General features: G+C 37.8%; 1 protein-coding gene across 1 annotated transcript in view; it reads right to left on the reverse strand.

Annotated features, from left to right (window-relative positions):
* Window positions 1-8,438, reverse strand: part of LOC135224507 (vacuole membrane protein 1-like) — a gene marked incomplete in the record, with an annotated part of 106,564 nt that extends 98,126 nt beyond the window's left edge. Inside the window, 3 exon segments of the mRNA XM_064263536.1 lie at window positions 3,752-3,842; window positions 4,559-4,806; window positions 8,277-8,438. Coding sequence (XP_064119606.1) covers window positions 3,752-3,842; window positions 4,559-4,806; window positions 8,277-8,423 — 486 coding nt within the window.
* Window positions 8,439-19,893: the final 11,455 nt, after the last annotated feature.

Consider the following 19,893-nt stretch of genomic DNA (forward strand, 5'->3'; position numbering starts at 1 on the left):
CTCGCCTATAAATAACCGCTCTGAGCAGCTCGCTTCTCACCCAGTGTCACAGTACCTTTCATTGCTACCAGATGTATGAGAATTTCGAAAAAAATCTTTAAAAATCGCTGTATATATGCAAAAATAAACACGCAAAAACGATTCTGTCAAACTCAAGTCATACAGACGACGCAGTTACGATGACGTCATCATTTAAAAACCGCTATATCTTCATTATTTGTGAAAATAATTGGCTGAAACTTCTGGAAAGCATGCACGGCATGTTTCTGCATAGATACAAGTAATAACTCGATTTTTTATTTTTTCAAGTTGACATGTCATCCGCCATAGCGGACGGTCCCCTTAAGTGGTTCTTATGCTTATGGTTAAATGTCCTTTTACCTATCCTGGGCCATACAAAATTTCTTAAAGTAATTTAATATTAATGACCCACTTGTTCAAAACAGTTTGAGGCAAGGTAAGAAGTTGTCTTTTTCCTAAGAGTAAATGGCTTAATTAAGCACATCTGTCAATTCAGTATACTACTAGCATAAATTATGAAATGTTAGAAACATCATTGCTTTAGTTGCATGGAAATCCATACGTTGCTTTAAAAGTTGTTTACGAAAAACACTTTCATGGCCTCTGGAATGTACAGTAAGATACCCAGATTATTTTATTGACAAAGTCATTTCACGAGCTAAGAAAGCATTTTATCGTCCTGTTAACAATCTCAAGGAAAAACCTAGCAGATATTTACCCCTCCCATTTAATCCGAATCTCAACAAATTATGTAACTATGACAATAGCTAGATACTGAGGTAGTTTTTAGATACCCTACCACAATTAGCCATAAACTGTAATTAGAAACAACATTGTAAGGGAAAATATTTTGAGGAAAGTTGAAGAGGACTAGCAACCTGATTAGGGGCACACAAACCACAGACCAAATTGGGATGGAGCTAACATAATTTTTAAATATAACAATGTCCACACAAGAAGACTGGTGGAAGGCACCGCCATAAACTTAGGAGAAGCTTTTTACTGCAACAAGCCGTTCAATGGTGAAGACCTATTAGTCGATTTCTATATTCTTGCAAACTTTGTTAAAAATTTTAATTTTAAGACAAGCTGTTTTTCCTTTGCTTGTTGCTGCCTCCTCTTCTGCTCTCCTCCCTCAGACAGGACATAGCACAAGGAACCTTATGTCTAGCAACCTTGCAGCCATGCCATGAGGGGAACACCATGTAGCATCATCACAGCTCACTACAGGTAGTGCTCGAGTTACGATAATCCGTTTTACGATAATCCGATGTTACGATGGGGTTAGCAATTAATGCTAAAAAAAAAAAAAAAAAAAAAAAAAAAAAAAAAAAAAACAAAAAAAAAAAAAAAAAAAAAAAAAAAAAAAAAAAAAAAAAAAAAAATTAATGTTGATGAAACCGGACTTTATTGGAAACGTATGCCACAACGGTCCTACATCCACAAAGAAGCAACGACGATGCCCGGGTTTAAGGCATACAAGGATCGATTGACTCTTCTGCTTGGGGAAATGTGGCTGGGTATAAACTTAAGCCCTTTATGATTTATCACTCAGAAAATCCAAGGGCTTTAAAAAGCATCGACAAGCATACACTTCCTGTGCATTACCGTCATAATAAAAAAGCTTGGATGACTGCAATATTGTTCGAGGACTGGTTCGTTCATTGCTTCATTCCGGAAGTGAAAGATCATTGTAGGAAAAATAACATCCCTTCAAAATTCTTCTGATTCTCGACAATGCTCCTGGCCACCCTCAGCACATCGGAGATATTAACGAGAATGTAAAAGTAGTGTTTCTGCCACCAAACACAACTCTCATACAACCCATGGATCAGGGTGCTGTGGCTACGTTCAAGGCGTATTATCTTCGGAACACGTTTGCGCAGGCTGTTCAGGCTACGGATAACGAGGAGAAAGATCTCAGAACTTTCTGGAAAGAATTTAGTGTTCTTAACTCCATTATGAACATTGGAAGGGCGTGGAAGGAGATAAAGAAAGTGTGTATGAATGGCGTCTGGAAAAATCTGCTGAAAGTGTATGTGAACTCGTTTAAAGGTTTCGATCAGAATGAAGAAGAAGTGGAAATCAATAAAAAGATCTTGATACTTGGGAAAAGTTTAGATTTAGAAATTGACGAGGAAGATATCCAAGAACTTATAGATGTGTAAGATGTAGAGCTAACGGCAGAGGATTTAACTGCACTTGCAGAAGAGAAAAAAAAGCAGAAGAGTAAGAAGAAATAAAAGAGCCGGAGCGACGTTTACGATTAAAAAACTGGCAGAGGCGTTTGCTTTATTTGACCAAGGACTGAAACTTTTAAGTGAAATGGATGGGGACGAGGAACGGTTTGCCAAAGTTCAGAGGGCTCATCAAGACAGTGTTGCATGTTACCAATTAATTTATGAAGAACGAAAAAAACGCACTGTGCAACCTACAATGGATTTTTTCTTCAAGAGAACGACTCCAGTGCATTCAGCTTCCCCCAGCCCTACCCCCTCACTTGAGACTCGATCCTGTACGTCTCGGAACAGTTGTTTCCTCGAGACACCTGAACTAACAGAAGAAGAAATTCTATCTGAGGAAGAGCGAATTGATGATCCTGCTGCTTTATCATCATCCTCCTCTTCCGATCTTTAGTTATAGTAGCCATGAACAGCCTGACACCGATCACGTATGCCGACAACGGACCGAATCTTGGTGAGTACCCTTTACGCTTCAGTCTGATCCTTGTTCTTATTATTAAATTTTTTTTTATACTTAATTATCATAAGTCAATCTGCATTGAAACACCCGAATTAGCTGATATTAATAATTACTATACCATATATGTATAGGTATACTGTGTAGTGTAGGCTAATCTTCCATATATGTGTATATAGCCTAGCCTATATGGTACTGATTAACTTAGTGTAGGCTAGGCTATATCCGAGATACGATTTTCTCAACTTACGATGGGTTTTTCGGAACCTAACCCCAACGTAAGTAGGAGAATACCTGTATATGTTCCAGCAGAATAGCGAACAGAAATATGAACATTAACAACGGTATTACCTAGCTGGGCTGTTGAGTGCTTCCTTTATCTGCATTCTTTGTTGTGGAATTGTACTACCACTGACACTTGTCCTGCTCAGAAGTTTATACCTTGATAACTTTTTAAAGTCACAATATTCATTGACTGAGGATGAAGCTAGCACAGGGTTCAAAAGCTACTGATATTTACAAAGAACCATCAACTCTCACACAGCTAATTATTGTGGACCTGCAACCAATAATAATATAATAATAATATTTTATGAATGATTTGTCATATGCTTCAGTTTTAGAATATCTTGTCTGGAGATGTTTATCTCAAGGAATTGTTAGTTGGATGAAAACCCCTGCTTCTGAGGTAAGGAAACATCCTTCCTCCCCAGGGTGTGGAGAGGAACAAAACGGCTACATTTCACTTTACAAATATGAATGAGATCTGTGTTCACAGGAAAGAAAATATGGCGGTGATCTCGGAATGCCATTTTACATGGTATACATTACTTTCATGATTACTAAGTTTTTAGAGAAAAAATTGTATCCAAAGCCCTCAATCATAAGCTTTCAAGTTTTACTGAGCCAATCTTGAAATACTGACTCATTCTACACAGGTCAAAGTTAAACATGATCAATTTGATCCAAAAACCAGTCAGTATGCAATGCCAATTTTAAAAGACATACAAAAATAATGAAATATACTTACAGGCTGATGAGGACCTGGTGTTTTATAAACTAAATAGTAGCCTCCTACAAGAAGTGTAATAAATAATACTATCTTCTTATTGTTCCATAATCTGTAATCAGAAAACAAATGTGCATTAGGACTCTAACATTCTTGGAATGATGATACAATTTCTAAGCACCTATTATTTTATCTAAAAATTAGAAATGTCATTCTTTAGTTAATGATAGAATATGAAAAATGAAGTAATCTATTGGCCCACTGATAGCAGCAGTTTCAAACAACAGATGACCAGTTATTACAGGGGAAACCTTGTTTCACTTACTAATGCATGCAACAGCTGATACCCAAAAACTGGAAACTTTTGGAGGCAACACTTTATGCTCAATGATGCTTAGCAGGTTTTAAATACTTCCTGCTTGGGTGCATGACATTTATAACAGTTCTGACTGCCTATACATGTGAATGGAATGGAATATAAAATTTAGGTCAAAGGCCAAGCACTGGGACCTATGATATTCTGTGCTGAAAGGCAAACTGAGAGTAAAAAGGACTGAGAAGTATAACAGGCGGGAAATCTTGGTGCTGCACCATGAACCAACTTTTAGAGGGTGGTGGAAAATAAGATGGAAGAAAGTGAATATGAATGGAGGTACAGAAAAAAGAATGAAAGGGGGTTGCAGCTAGGGGCTAAAGGGATGCTGCAAAGAGAACCTTACGTAATGCCTACAGTGCAGGCCAAGGGTATGACCCCTGAAGGCTCATTACACATGAATATGGCTTTGTATCTCCTGAATCAAAAAAACAAAATCAATAACAAGTGCTTACTTAATCATATATTCAACAAGGAGCACCCCACATTCTCTTAAAAAGTAATGAAGTGTTTGTACAGGTCGTCTCCAGAGAACGAGCTTGTCCCTCTCGTCCTTTTCTGCTAGCTTTTCCTCGAGTGTGGCTGTTATGCTGTCCATGCTTGACCCATTTGCCTGTTTGCCAGTCTTCCCTGGATGTCTTTTCATAGCCGAACGCTCGCCCATGGCTACGATGTGATTGTGTTCAGCAATATCTGTTCTTGCCTGGAGAATGAAATTCAGTTAAAAGGTTATAACACTCATATATGCAATAAACAGTCCAAGTACAGGTTACGCATTAATTATTTAGATAAGAATGAATGTTTTAATGTACGTATCTATAAAATGGAGAGAGCTGCTAATATACAAAAAACTAAGTGAATTTGATATAAGTAAAGGTACAGGTACTTATTAGAATATACCTAATTTCTTAATCTCTCTTTCTAAAGCACTTTATGATGAAAAATGGCTAAAATGAAAGATTTACAAAGAAATCAAAGCTTACTATTTTATACTTAAAAACTGATGCTTAAAAATCTTCTCAAGAGTAAATTACGTATATACTATTCAAAATGCGTGTCCAAAATTTACTAACAAAATACCAAAATAAAAATGGCAAAAAATACTTCATGAATCAACAAAGCCATTACTGAATGAATATACTATAATAAAAAGCCTGTGCATTACTGTATAGAGTCTCATTGAGCAAACTTTGATCTATGTGACAGCAGAAAGAGTGCAAGTGGATGGAAAATATCCCACAAACACACAAATCTCACCCAGTGTGATCTTGAAACAAAATAAAATCATAAGCATAACAACAAACTTAATGGAAACATCTACGAAAGACAAAAATGTACTAAATTTCAGGAAAATAGTAGATCATAATTTATGATTAAGCTCAAGAGGCAAGAGAGACTTTAGCCAACTGCAAAGTTTGTTGGTGATTGAAGACACCAGTGAGTCCTAACATCTGGTGGGATGAGTTATTTATGCAAATCTGGCTCTGTTTATTTATCAAAAAACATCCGAACCTTAGGGTAATTATTCTTAATGATTTAAAAATGCAAACAGCACATGGCACTCCCTCTGGTAAGAATCGTGTTAAACCAATACCACATAATGAATTCTGTAACATCTGAAGGGTCAATTTAATACAGAAAAAAAAAAAAAAAAAGGAAAAGTCACATTGGCTAAGGTACTTGGTAAAACAATATAACGGTAAATAATTTACTAAACATGGCAAGGCTGTTTAAAACTTTTAGAACATAAGTACCACCACCCAACGTGTACAACATGGGTAAATTTTTTCAATGCATTCCAACACTCCCAAATAAAACATAGGACAAGCAGACGGTTAACATGGCTGGTGAATAACTAACAAACCCATAATTTGCACTTCATAGACATTCTAAAAGTACTTGTAAACAGTTGTTAACTACGTAATGTGAGACAGTTGGTCAGTTCTAACAAATATTAACTACACTCTGAACTGCTGTATCGTACATGTAATCAACAGATAGGTACAGGTAATTGAAAAAGTATGACCAACTTACATACACCATACATTTCATTTTCACTGTACAAAACTACGTACAGCTAAACTAATTCGAAAAAATTAAATAAAACAACAATCTTGACAAGTCATTATTATTACAACACAAAAGACGGTTAATGCCATCAGGTGATATCAAGTGGTATAAGGTATGCGAATTCTGTCCATTCATGCATTTTGCCCACCTACAATTTCTATTAAGAAGTCCCGTCCTCTTTACCTGCCTACTGAGAAAAGCATACTAGTATTCACTTTCCTAGATTAGTTTAGCAAATGCTGAGAATAGATTTCTGAATAATATTCAAGCTGTTCAGAAAATCGCAATAAAAAGTTCTATGTCTTCTAAAACAAGACACTAAAATTTTCAGATATAAGGCAGAAGACATTTAACTACATACTATATGTATTTGTATACAGTATACTTTCAGAACTACCTACTTTTACTTTTAATACCCGTTCTATAAATCTGACACTCAAGAGCTGGGTTGATGTACATCAATGTGAAGCTTTCTTAAACCTACAATAGGAAATGCTTATTGCAGCATTAGGATAAGAAGACAGTTTTCTTCCGTGAGCTGTCAACTTGTCAGAAATATATGAAAGAATACTATTTTGTTTTCCTTCCATGATGTAGAAATAAAAAACTACAGTACATGTGTGTTTCAGTTTCAGTTATGTAGGCTGGTCATGTTCTCTGCATAAGTTATAGCTAAGGTAAATCAATATCTTACCTACTTTCAATAATAAAAGATAAAGAAAACTGCACAGATTCCTAATCTGAAACATCATCAAAAGATAAACACATCCTTAAATGTCTGTCAGGATTATACAGATTTCTAAACCTATTAAGCAGACTGGGGAGAGTAAAATGAAAAATGCATCTGTACAATAATCAAACTTTCCAGAACATGTTAATGAGTGAGAGGTAAGTTTTCTGGAAATATTCTACCAACAGTGTGTAAGTCAAAACTGCAGAAGCTCATTTTTACAAACTGACAACTCAGAGCACATCAATAAAAAGCCTGACCATCCTCATGACAAACATGTATCTCCACTTAATCTTTTACCTAACCACCACACACAGCCAACTTAACTGAATAAGACAATCATATGCCCACATTTAATAACAATTAATAACAGGTATCACTCAAATATGTAATTTCTTCAGCACTGAGACAATAATAAAAGCTCCCCATAAAATCATATCAATGTAAAATCCTCTGATTTGAAGTCAACAGGTTTAATTCTTTAGTACATATATGTACCATAAAAATTTCAATACAGCACTGCGATAACAAAAATACTTACTGGCTGCAGACCAGTTATCTGTGGTCTGACAATATTCTCTATGTAATCCAGATTTATGGCAATGCTCATTCTGTCTGGTCTATGAACCTTACTCTATTTGAACGTTTATTTTTGCTTGCATAAACTGTGATTGTCTTGGAATGTTCTGTCCATATTAAGAAGCAATAGAGCATTTAAAATGCAACTGGATACAGTCAACAGTTTTGTAGAACTTCTGATGATAATCAACAAAAGTTGACTCAAGTTTGCTTGAATAAAAAATTCAACAGCACAAACTACACAACAAATCCAACGCAGTCACCAAACCATTGTGATCAACCACCTAATCACACAGACTGAAAAGAAAAATGGACCCTAAACCACTGATCCCCAAGTTCTGATAACAAACCTGTACATTGACCTTCTGGTCTGTAAACAAGTGATATGAATTACCTCAGCTGATACAAGGATGTGTCTATCTGCCTTTGAAGAAAATGTTAGATAATACAAAAATGAACTCATACTGATAGAGGCTTTAGGAAAAGTATATCGAACACCTTACTTGACTTGAGTGGAAAGACTGATTCTGTATTTGGCTTCTGAAATTAATGACACATGTAGGGCACATCTTGAACAAAACCATGATTAAGAACATCAAGAAACAGATCAACTGTGTAGATCATGTAAAAATCACAGATCACATTTGACAATCTGAATTCACTTTAATTCAGTGAACACACGAAGGAAGCAGCCACTAGAATAAAAAAAAAAAAAACTTTTAAGAGATAGCACCCATGCCAACTATGTGAGAACTAGAGAACAATTAAATAATATCACAATCTCATCATATAACCTCCTTCAAGCTCGTAAAACTTTCTTGGTCTTTCAGAACCAAGAACCCTTGGCAATTTAAAACTGCAAAGTGTGAAGCAAAAAAATCCCTGACACCACTGACTCCACTTGGCACACTGAACAAAACACTGGAGGTGGGCCAGAGCATTGTGTTGTGCACTCTCTCTCTCTCTCTCTCTCTCTCTCTCTCTCTCTCTCTCTCTCTCTCTCTCTCTCTCTCTCTCTCTCTCTCTCTCTCTCTCTCTCTCTTTCCTCCCATGAGACATTTTTGCAGATTCTGCCAAAAGAGACCTTAGAATCTCTAAGACAGGTACACTTTGTCTGCTTAGGAACAGGGAACATTACATACCCATTCCCAGACATATTTTGCGCTTACTTTAAATTATGTTAATCTATATTTCTGTTGATAAACTTTTCAAATTGAATTTTACAGTTGTGATATGAAAATGCTCTAATGAATTTCTGAGAAAATATAAAATATTCAAGGCAAAATTAATATTACTAATCTACAAATGAGCCATCTTCAAAAATCTTAAATTGATGTCTATTCGGGAAAAGTATATAAATTATAATATAGGTATCAACATAAGCAGAAACCTGGGTACAAGTAGTCACAGTATATTTAAAGTCAATGACTGTTCCCAAAACACTAGCCTATAAATTAACTCCATTCTTACTTCTATCAATATAGCAAATTATATACTATTTACACATCAGACATATCTGGTTCCCTATGTTTGCTAATTCTAGACATCATACATCTGAGAAAACCTAATTTTGACAGGATCTGCAAAAAGAGTACTTTCAAGCAAGGTACTAGTCTACAAAAGGGTTTTGTTTTTTCCAACCGAGTCGTCCAAATATAATGCAACCAGATGAGTCAGAACACAGTTAAAAAAAAAAGTATCACAAGTAACAACCAAGTTTGTATCATTCAGATGATTTTAAGAAACAAAAGCAAGGTAGCTGAATTAACTTTACTTTGAAATGTCTAAAAATGAGCGTCTCCATAAAAACAAATGGCCTATAGTCTTTTACTCAAGCCTGACTACACTCTCAAGAAAATAGGACATAAACACTTTATTTCTATTGGCCTACATATGATTACCCCCTCTGAGACTTTTGCTGGTATTCTTCAAACATGACCGAACAGCTCTGAAGTCTGATATTTCACCCACTTGTATATATTATGTCGTGTCTTTTGTTAAAACAACAATGAATAATAAGAGCAGCTGCAGGCCCTGGTTCTCCAGACTAGTATAACTTTGACTGGCCTACCGTATCAGACTGATTACTACAAATTTAGTTATTAAAGCTAGGGGCACTTTCAGCAATTCAGTGCTTCACTGGTTTATCAGAAATTTCACATACGCAAGTTTAAGCCCACTGATCATTATTAAATCAGAAGGGACCTATGGTACTATTTACCCATATGCAAATATAAACAACTTTTTTTCTAGTTAACTAACATGATTTTACATTATTACTAATACTGTACAGTGGTTACCGTTGGTATTGGTTACTGGCATTTTGGTTTTACAGCACTTGTTAAATATATTTATAACTGGGTTTTACCCTCTGTAGGGCTTAGGCTATGTGCTGAGACTGCTTCATGATATACAAACACAACGAATATGCATCTTTTCCTTGGCTCTTTTAAAATATCCTTTACTTTGCTGTATCCAATAATACTGTATGCAGTCCTATTACGATTGTATTATAAAATACAAACAAACTGACCATGTTTTGGCTTGGAAAAATCAGCTGAGGGCAGAGGTAAGATTATTTCACTGTATTTAACTCAGAGCGATTTTTTTGCTTCTATTTAGCGTAAATTTATCTCTAGAAACTCTATTCATATGTGAAAAGGTTATTTTTTGTTATATGAAGTGTTTTTTAAGTTGAAATATGACTTTAAATACTTCTTGCTGTGAACTAGACTTAGTTTTTTATGTCTGGCCTTCAGTTATCGGCTTATTTTTTCAGTTATCGGTGCCATAGTGGATATTGGCACGTTAAGAGAATGATACTTCTAGTGGTAGACTTTACACTTGATTGGACAAGGACCTCACTGCTGCCTGGGTCAATTGCGCATGCATTGCAGATAAACACCAAACAACCTACAGCAACCAGCTTGAGAAAGCATTTCTTTTTTAATCTATTGTGACTGCCCTTACAAGCTGGTCGTTGTCGCAGCGCTCTCGAATTTATTTGTCATGGCTCCTGTAAGGAATCCCCGTTCATCTGAAGATGGTAGTGATAAGAAGAGGAAGTCAATCTCCATGGAAATTAAATCGTAATCATTAAATGTTCTAAAAAAGATGATTTTTTATTTCTTTTATTTATACTTCGTTAACCCTTAAACGCCGAAGGGGTATATTAAAAATCGTCTTCCGTGTGCCGAGGCGGTCTCGGAGTGAGCGCGGAAACGGAAAAAATATTTTCAAAAAATCACAGCGCGCTTAGTTTTCAAGATTAAGAGTTCATTTTTGGCTCCCTTTTTTGTCATTACCTGAAGTTTAGTATGCAACCATCAGAAATGGAAAAAATTATCATTATCATATATAAATAATGCAATATATGATAGCGCGAAATCAAAATTTCATATATAATTGTATTCAAATAACGCTTTGCGCAAAACGGTTAAAGGTAAAGAGTTAATTTTTTTTAGTTGTAATGTACACTAAATTGCGATCATTTTGGTATATAACACATTGTAAAACGATAAAAGCAACAGAGAGAAAATATTATCACAAAATAATGCATGAATTCGTAACGTGCGGACATAAACAAATATTTTTTCAAAAATTCACCATAATTCTAAATATTGTCCTAGAGACTTCCAATTTCTTTCAAAATGAAGACAAATGATTGAATATTACTATATTGTAAGAGTATTAGCTTACAATTGCAGTTTTTGACCATATCTGACAAGGTAAAGTTGACCGAATGTCGAATTTTTTTATATATATTTTTTTTATATGCAATTATTTCAAAAATTAGAAAAGCTACAACCTTCAAATATTTTTCATTTTATTCTACATGAAATTACACACATTTTCATATATAAAACTCTATGAAATGCCTAATATGAAATGGAGCAAATATTCCGAGAATGCGACGTACGCATTTCGGAGATTTGTGGCGGAGAATCCGCGCGCGGAGGGAAGGCAAGTTTTTTTTTTTAAATTCACCATAAATCTAAATATTGTGCTAGAGACTTCAAATTTGTTTCAAGATGAAGATAAATGACTGAATATTACTAGACTGTAAGATTTTTAGCTTACAATTGCGTTTTTCAACCATTTCAGTAGAGTCAAAGTTGACTGAACGTGGTTTTTTTTCTATTTATCGTGATTTATATGCAAATATCTCAAAAATGAGAAAAGCTACAACCTTTAATTATTTTTTGTTGTATTGTACATGAAATTGCGCACATTTTCATATATAAAACTTTATGTAACGGCTAATTTAAAATGGTGCAAACATTACCACAATCGCATGTATGATTTTTTCGGAAGAGTTGCTGCGCGGATGTAAAGAAAATGTTTTTTTCATAAATTCACCATAAATCGAAATATTGTGCTAGAGACTTCCAATTTGTTGCAAAATGAAGGTAGATGATTGAATATTACTAGAATATAAGAGTTTTAGCTTACAATGGAGTTTTTTGACCATTTCGGTAGAGTCAAAGTTGACCGAAGGTTGAAAATGTCACTTATCATTTTTTATATGAAAATATTTCAAAACTGATAAAAGCTACAACCATGGGTTGTTTTTAGATGTATTGTGCATGAAATTGCGCACATTTCCATATATAAAACTTTATGTAATGGCTAATTTTAAAATGGTGCAAACATTACCACAATCGCATGTATGATTTTTTTTCGGAAGAGTTACCTCGCACACGTAAGGAAAAAGTTTTTTCATAAATTCACCATAAATCGAAATATTGTGCTAGAGACTTCCAATTTGTTGCAAAATGAAGGTAAATGATTGAATATTACTAAAATATAAGAGTTTTAGCTTACAATTGCGTTTTTCGACCATTTCGGTAGAGTCAAAGTTGACCGAAGGTTGAAATTTTGGCACTTATCGTTATTTATATGAAAATATCTCAAAACTGATAAAAGCTACAATCATTAGTATTTTTTTTGTTGTATTCTACATAAAAATGCGCACATTTTCATATATAATACTCCATGTAACGGCGAATTTAAAATGGTACAAAAATTATGTCAGTGACGAAATAATTTCCGAGATGTGTCACCGATACTTTTTAGTGCGGCAAGAAAGAAATTCGCACTTGCGCACCTGCGTAACGATTGTAAACAAAACAACACCTTGATCCGTGAACTCCTAGCATCCCCCAAGGTGCGTGATTCAAGAGTTTTCGGCTGGTAGGCCTATAAGTATTTTTCCCCGAATTTTTAAAAAAACTTTTGTATGTCGACGTAAAATACGTCCAGTCGGCACCGGAGAGACAAAAAATGTCGACGTAAAATACGTCCACTCGGCGTTTAAGGGTTAATGTGGCTGCGAACACCGGGTAAATGAGGCCCTGGAACAGCAGTGTTTCAGAAAGCTGGCATTTCCAGACCACACATTGCATTTACCAAGACTTAACATGTTTATATATTACAAATTTGGCAGTTAATTATAATGCATTTTGTTAGTACAACTTTTGCCAGATTCTTTAAAGCTTAATTTTCTTGTGATCTAACCAAATACGCATGTAGTTATTTAATGAAAATGCAATTTTAGCGAGCGATTGCATTCTCCTGGGCGCAACTTCCAGAGATGTATGCAGATATGGCACCTGCCCCGATTTCATATATGCTACGAGGATATTACAAAAAATCCTTCGGTAATTTGGGTGTGGGAAACAAAATGAGACTATCTTCAAGAAAATCCTATGGTTATTTTTTTAGATATGACGTTCCGCTTTTTTCAGGCAAAGGTCGCCCTACCTGCTTACTATGTTCACTAAAACTAGCTATTGTTATTCCAAGTTCCCAAGCTTAATCAAATGATTTTCCACAAGGCCTAATGTTCTACACCACATTACAGATCATCAAAGACTAAAAAGAAAAGGCATACGAAAATAATTCTACATCGCAAGCAGCATTACTAAAATGACATTTTTATAATAAAATAGGATTTTATGTATACTTACCAAGTAGTTTCATAGCAATAGTTTCTATCCGTCGGCAGCTATAATTTTGACATTCGTGATAGTGCTCTATTGTTTTGGCTAGGCGATAACCCTCCCCCCCCAACGGGGAAAAGTGGAACCAACTCAGCACTGAAAATCAGTTGTTTATGCCCCTATCCATGAGAGGGGAGGAGGGAAGGCTCTGATCATGTAACTACTTAGTAAGCATACAAAAAATCTTATTATAAGTGTCATTTTTATGTATGCAACTTACCAAGCAGTTATATCGCTGAGTCCCACATTGTAGGAAGTGGGATCCATGGATAGTAGATTACAATTCATATAAAACTGATGAAAAGATATATGTAGTGCTAACATTTAGATAATGCTTGTTGGTTCCTTACCTGTTAAGAGAGCTGTTACAGATGATCACTGCCTCTGGATGATGCTCAACTTAACTTGTAGAGACATGGCAGTATGGCCAAGAATCATCTTATACTTAGTGGGATCCATAAAGCTAAGGATTTGTTCGTGGCTAGCAAGGTCTACACAAATATGCTCTTGCCCAGGGCGCAGTACCAAAACAAACACTGAAAACAGAATAAAACTGCATATCGCCACCAAAATATATTAAAAACCATACCCAACTATCAAAAAAGACTGAAGGGTACTCCTGGTACATAGTACCTCCAGGCTTCCCTTACGACTCAACGACCTCATTCAAGGTGAAGAGAACAGAGTAGGAAGAGATGACTTCCTATACACCTTCATCCACCAGCAATTAAATACGGACCCAAGATACTGTAGTTGTCATAAACAGTTTTGATTTCACTCAGGCAATGCAAATCAAAAACTAATCTGCATTTCCAATATGTTGCTTGGATAATGGAGTCCAAAAAGAGGTTATGCTTAGAAGAAAGCGACGTTTCCAATACTCTTCATTAGCTTTCACTTTAAGTGAATTAAAATCTGACTCTTTACACTGAGAATGAGCCTCGACAATCAGATTTCTCAAGAAGAACGCCAGGGCATTCTTAGACATTTGAGTGCAACGGGTTCCTCATGGAGCACCACAGGTGATCAGAGGGGCTCCGAATCTTCTCCATCTGTTGCAGATAAAATTTCAGTACTCTAACCGGACAAAGAGATCTTTCGTCTTCTGAACTACCAAGTCCATAAGACCTTTAATGATGAAAGAACGAGGCCGTGGCTTGGACAGGGTCTCGTTCTTTGCCAAAAATCCCAAGGTTATTGTGCATACAGCATTACATTGAGCAAAACCGATTCTTATCCATTGAGTGGAGTTCACTCACCCTCTTCTTAGTGGATAAGGCTACCTAGAACGAGGTTTTCTTAGTTAAGTCTCTCAAGGAAGCTGCATTCAATGGCTCAAATTGTCATTTGGACAGCCATTTGAGAACTACATCCTGGTTTCAGGACAAAGTCTTAGTATCTTTAGGTTTCTCTGCATTCAACAGCTCAAATTGTCGTTTGGACAGCCATTTGAGAACTACATCCAGGTTCCTTTAGGTTTCTCCGTATCAAAGAATCTGATAAGATCCGCCAGGTCTTTATTGTTTGACAAATCTACACCTCTATGTTTAAAGACTGAACCAACATTGCTTTATATCCCCTGATAGTAGAAGTAGAAAGGTTCCTGGACATCCTCAAGTACACAATGAAATTAGCAATTTCCGCTACAGATGTATTAGAAGACAAGATGTTATGCTTATGCTCCTTGCACCAGGATCAAAATATTGCTCACTTCGCCTGGCATACTTCACTTGAGGACTTCCTTCTGCATTGAGCAATAGCTCTTGCAGCTTGGCTTGAAAAGCCTTTCGCTCTTAAGAGTCTACGGACAGTCTGGAACTGTCTGAGTAGACTGGTCTTCTGTGGTAACAATCTCCAAATGCCCACGAGGAGCTCTAGTAGATCCGGAAACCATTCCTGCACTGGCCAGAATGGGGCAATGAGTGTCATAGTATTGTTCCGGTGAGACCTGAATTTGTTTATGACCTCTCTCACCATCTTGAATAGTGGAAAGGCATACAGGTCTTTGTCTGACGAGCAGTAAAGTGGGAGACAGTGGTTCTTTGACGCTGCGAATAGGTCTAAAATCGGTCTGCCCCATAATCTCCAAAAATTGAGGCATAATAATGGGTTCAACATCCACTCTGTGGGAAGGCCCTGCTTCTTGTGGCTTAATTTGTCCACTGTGACGTTGACTTTCCCCAGTATGAACTTTGTTAGGATTCTGGTGTGGTTCTGATCTGCCCATAACAGAAGGGATTTTGCTGCTTTGCAGAAAGTGCTTTCCTCCCTGTTTCTTGATGTAAGAGAGAGCTGTTGTATTGTCCGAGTGGATAGTTACTACTTTGTTGCGGACCAGGTCTCCGCTAACTCCATCCCTAAGTGGGTAGTAGTCAATGCTTTCAAATTCATGCGCCACTCTCTCTGTCGAGTATGCCATGTCCCCGAGACTTCCTTGTCTCCCAGGAGAGCTCTCCAACCTAGATTGGGCGCATCTAAATAGAAAACTAGGTTGGGGCTCAGAGGGAGAAGGGATTTCCCTTCTAACAACCTGTCTTCTGATCTCCACCAAGACAGGCGCTCCTTTATTTCGGATGTCAACTGAAACACAAATGAGTCTGGCAATTTTTTCCTGTTCAAGTTTATCTTTAGGAAGAACTGGAAATTTCTCATTGGTTGTCTCCCCAAGGACACAAACTGTTCTATCAAGGATAGGGTGCCCAAGTAGGCTCATCCACTCCTTCGTTGAGCACTCTTGAGGGGCTAGAAAAAAGGTCCACCTTCTGAAGGCATGACTCCCCTCTTTGTGGGGATGGAAAAGCCCGAAAAGCCACTGAGTCTATCCTCATTCCCAAATAGTTTATCAGAAGTCCCAGCTCCAGTGCCAATGATATTTGTTTTTTCTGCAGGTCCTCCGTGCACTTCTCTGTCTGCGAATGAAGAAGCCAATTGTCCAGGTAAAGAGACTTTTATCCCAACTAGGTACAGCCATTTGCAATGGGGCCTAAGATATGAGTAAAGACTTGTGGGGTTGTTGAAAGCCCGAAGCACAGACCCCTGCATTGGTATACTCGGTTTCTGAAAATGAATCGAAGTAACTTCTTAGTCTTGGTGAATTGGGATATGGAAGTAAGCATCTTTCCTATCAACGGACACCATCCAATCCCTGTGACGAATGGATGACGAGACCGTCTGATTTGTTTCCATCTTGAACTTTGTCTTTCGGACATAAAGATTCAGAGTGCTTACATCTAACACAAGCCTCCATCCCCATGAGGTCGTGGGGACTACAAATAGTCGATTGTAAAACCCGGGAGTCAGCGGATCTACTGTTAACTTCTTCTGCAAGGTCAAAACTTCCAGGGCAATGTATCTTTCTGAAATTCCAGAGTAGGCTGTGAAAGCTATCTCAGAGCTGGATAATAGTGGGATGCTATTGAAAGGAATGCCATAGTCTTCTCTCAACACTTGTATGATCAAAGGCTCCTCCCTTCTTGTTTCCCAGTTCGTCCTAAACTGGTGGAACCTTGCTCCTACAGGGGCACAGACTGCTCCCTCACTTCTTAGCAGGAATTTCGGAGGAGGCCTAATGGTTCAAGGCAAGCAACGTACTCTTCCCCTCAATCTAGGGAATGACCTAGAGCGTCCCCTGCCATGAAAGGGCTGAGCACACATATAAGAAGGGTGTGAGCTAGGAGTGGCATAATGAGAGCGCTTGGTTGAATGAGAGAGAAGGTCCTGTGTTAACTTCTTCTGAAGGTCAGAAGCAACCAGAATCACTGTATCTTCTGAAAAAAGGTGTTTACTATCCAAAGGAGAGTAAAGAAGGGCGGACCTATCTGTCCGAGACACTCTTTGGTGGTGGAAGTACACCAGAGTTCTCTTTTTCAGAATGCCCAACACAAAGAGGCCAATTCCAGGGAACTGTCCCTGATACCTTTATCCAGGCAGAATATCACTCCTGAAACGTCTGTAAAAGTGTCCTCATCCAGCATAACATTCCTTGATTTTGCGGTGCAAAGCTTCGACAGTCCAATCAAAGCAGCTCACTATTTCAAACATACAGAAGATATTCTTGATAAGATGGTCTAATTCCGACGCCAAAACATGACTAATTTTCTAAGACAATTTGTATTTTTCATAGCTACAAACCTTCGGTCTTAACAATATGATAATTTCTAGCACCTCGCTGGATCCGGTTAAAAAAAAAAAAAAAAAAAAGATGAAAGCTAGGAATCTTGTGATATCTGGCAATGGCAACACATGCGTAGATTGGGTGAAGGATGGTCGAAGACCATTCACCTATGATCGAGCATCAGTCTTTCTTTTGACCGCCTGGGCAAGAGTCGTGTTAACCTCTCTTGGCCTTTTCCCGGTTCACTGCCCATTTCGTTTCTGTTTAGTGTGTGTGTGTGTTTGGAGTCTGTGAGTCCAGAAAAGGCTCCCTGGGCAGAACCAGACTCACCCAAAGAGAGACAGATGTCTCCTAGTCGAAAGACGTGATGGTGGGAAATTAAGTTAATCTTTCCCTGTTCCCTTTTCTCCAAAAGCCAAAGGCTAACTTCCTTTAATGTCTTACGAGAAGAAAAAGAAAGAAGTAGATTAGGCAACTTACCCAAATCTACTTAATTATCTCTCATATATGAAGACTCTGGCTAGGTTGGAGCTGCTGGTGAGGAGGAGTCAGAGAAATTTAATAGAAAATAGCGAAGAAGCGACTTATAGACTGTAGGAGGAGTTTCCTCAACTCCTTCCACCAAAAAAACAGGAGACAAGGCTGTTTGTTGCTGAACAGGAGGAGCAATATGCTTCATGAAGCCTAAAATGCTGTCCAGCTTACTTTGTATGGTTGAAATAGATGGATCCATGACAGCTGTACCTTGCAACACTGTAGGGAAATCAGCTCCATTTGTAGTAGTTAGTAGCTGAACAACCACAATCTGATCCTGTGGCAACAATGGGTGTTCGGGCACTCATCCGTGACCGCTCACGGAAGCTCTTGAACCAGTGAGAGCTCTTGAAGAAGAGGTAAATCATGCACCAGTGGGCAATCCTGCACCAATGGGGGCTCCTGCACCATTGATGACCTTGAATTACTGGATACAGAAGGTAGAACCAAGTCCCTTTTTGCTCGAGAAGAACGCACAGGCGGCAACAGACGCTCCAGTGTCGTACACTTCTTAGAGCTAGACTATAAAACAGAGGAACCATCTGGAGAAGGGAGCACAGGAGGATAATGAGCCGGCACCAACAGATGCTCAGAACTTTTCCTGCATGCAGCCTCATCACATGGACACCCACAGGATGACTTCCTTGACGAAGAATGAATCTTAGAGGAGGGTATCCTTTCACTACACTGACCGTCTGAGCCATCGTCATCATGTGAAAAGCGTTCTGGACTGTTCCTGAAGCTGCAAGAAGGACGTTGGTCCCCTTGTAACACACTGGCCTTCTTTGGAGGGACAGGAGATGGTGACACAAAGTCCTTTTCAGTGGACATGACTCATCAACAAAGCGCCACTAGTGCCTGAAGGATGACTCCTTAGAACTCAACCCACTCGATGAAAGACGAGACACCTCCTTAGAGACGCCTTTCCTATGGCACTCTGTTGCGACCTGGGATTTAACAACAGGAACACCCGAGGGGCCGACTGCTCATGGTCAGACCCCACTGACCTCCCTTGGGCTATCAGTATGTCTCCTCCTAGGTGCTGGGGAATTTGACAAGAGACATTTGCCTGGGAGAATCAGCAGGATGAACAGCCACCTCCTCTGCAACACTATTATTGGCACTCGTTTCACCACCTACCTTCTCCATTAATGTTTTCACAGATGCTCCCAACTTCTCCTTTGCCTGTAACAATCAAAAATTTTTGGCCTACCTGCACTTCGAGGCTAGCAACAGCATCAGGATCGGGTTTAAGAGAGCCAGGGTTAGGATTAGGTTGAATACATGAGGGGGGAAGGTTGATTAAAAGTTAATTAGACACATTTCCAGCAGGAACATCCTGACTAGCTACATGCTTCTTACTGATAGCTCTAGAAGCTGCTTTCTATTTTTATCCCTGTCTAACTTATTTAATTGACTGGTTAAAGGAGTAAGTTTGACTTCTGCAGCCTGTGCAAACTGATTGTGGATCATAACATGCTTTAATAAGTCTTGCAAAAACTAGTACCTTGAGAGCTAGTAATGGATATGCCGAATTACTAATAAAACACAAAGCTACAACAGGGTTTAATTCAAAGGCAAAATTGACCATTTCAACAATTAATTCCTGTTTATAGATAAATATTGCCGAAATGGCTACCAAAATATTGAAGTACTTCACCAAAACCTCCAAGCCACCAACCACAAGCAAACAAATTAAAAAAAATTCTGCTGCTGCTGAATACTATTGACAGTACCAGCCGGCAGAAACAACTGATTTTC

Source organism: Macrobrachium nipponense, chromosome 12 (assembly GCF_015104395.2).
Source record: "Macrobrachium nipponense isolate FS-2020 chromosome 12, ASM1510439v2, whole genome shotgun sequence".
NCBI classification, from domain to species: Eukaryota; Metazoa; Arthropoda; class Malacostraca; order Decapoda; family Palaemonidae; genus Macrobrachium; species Macrobrachium nipponense.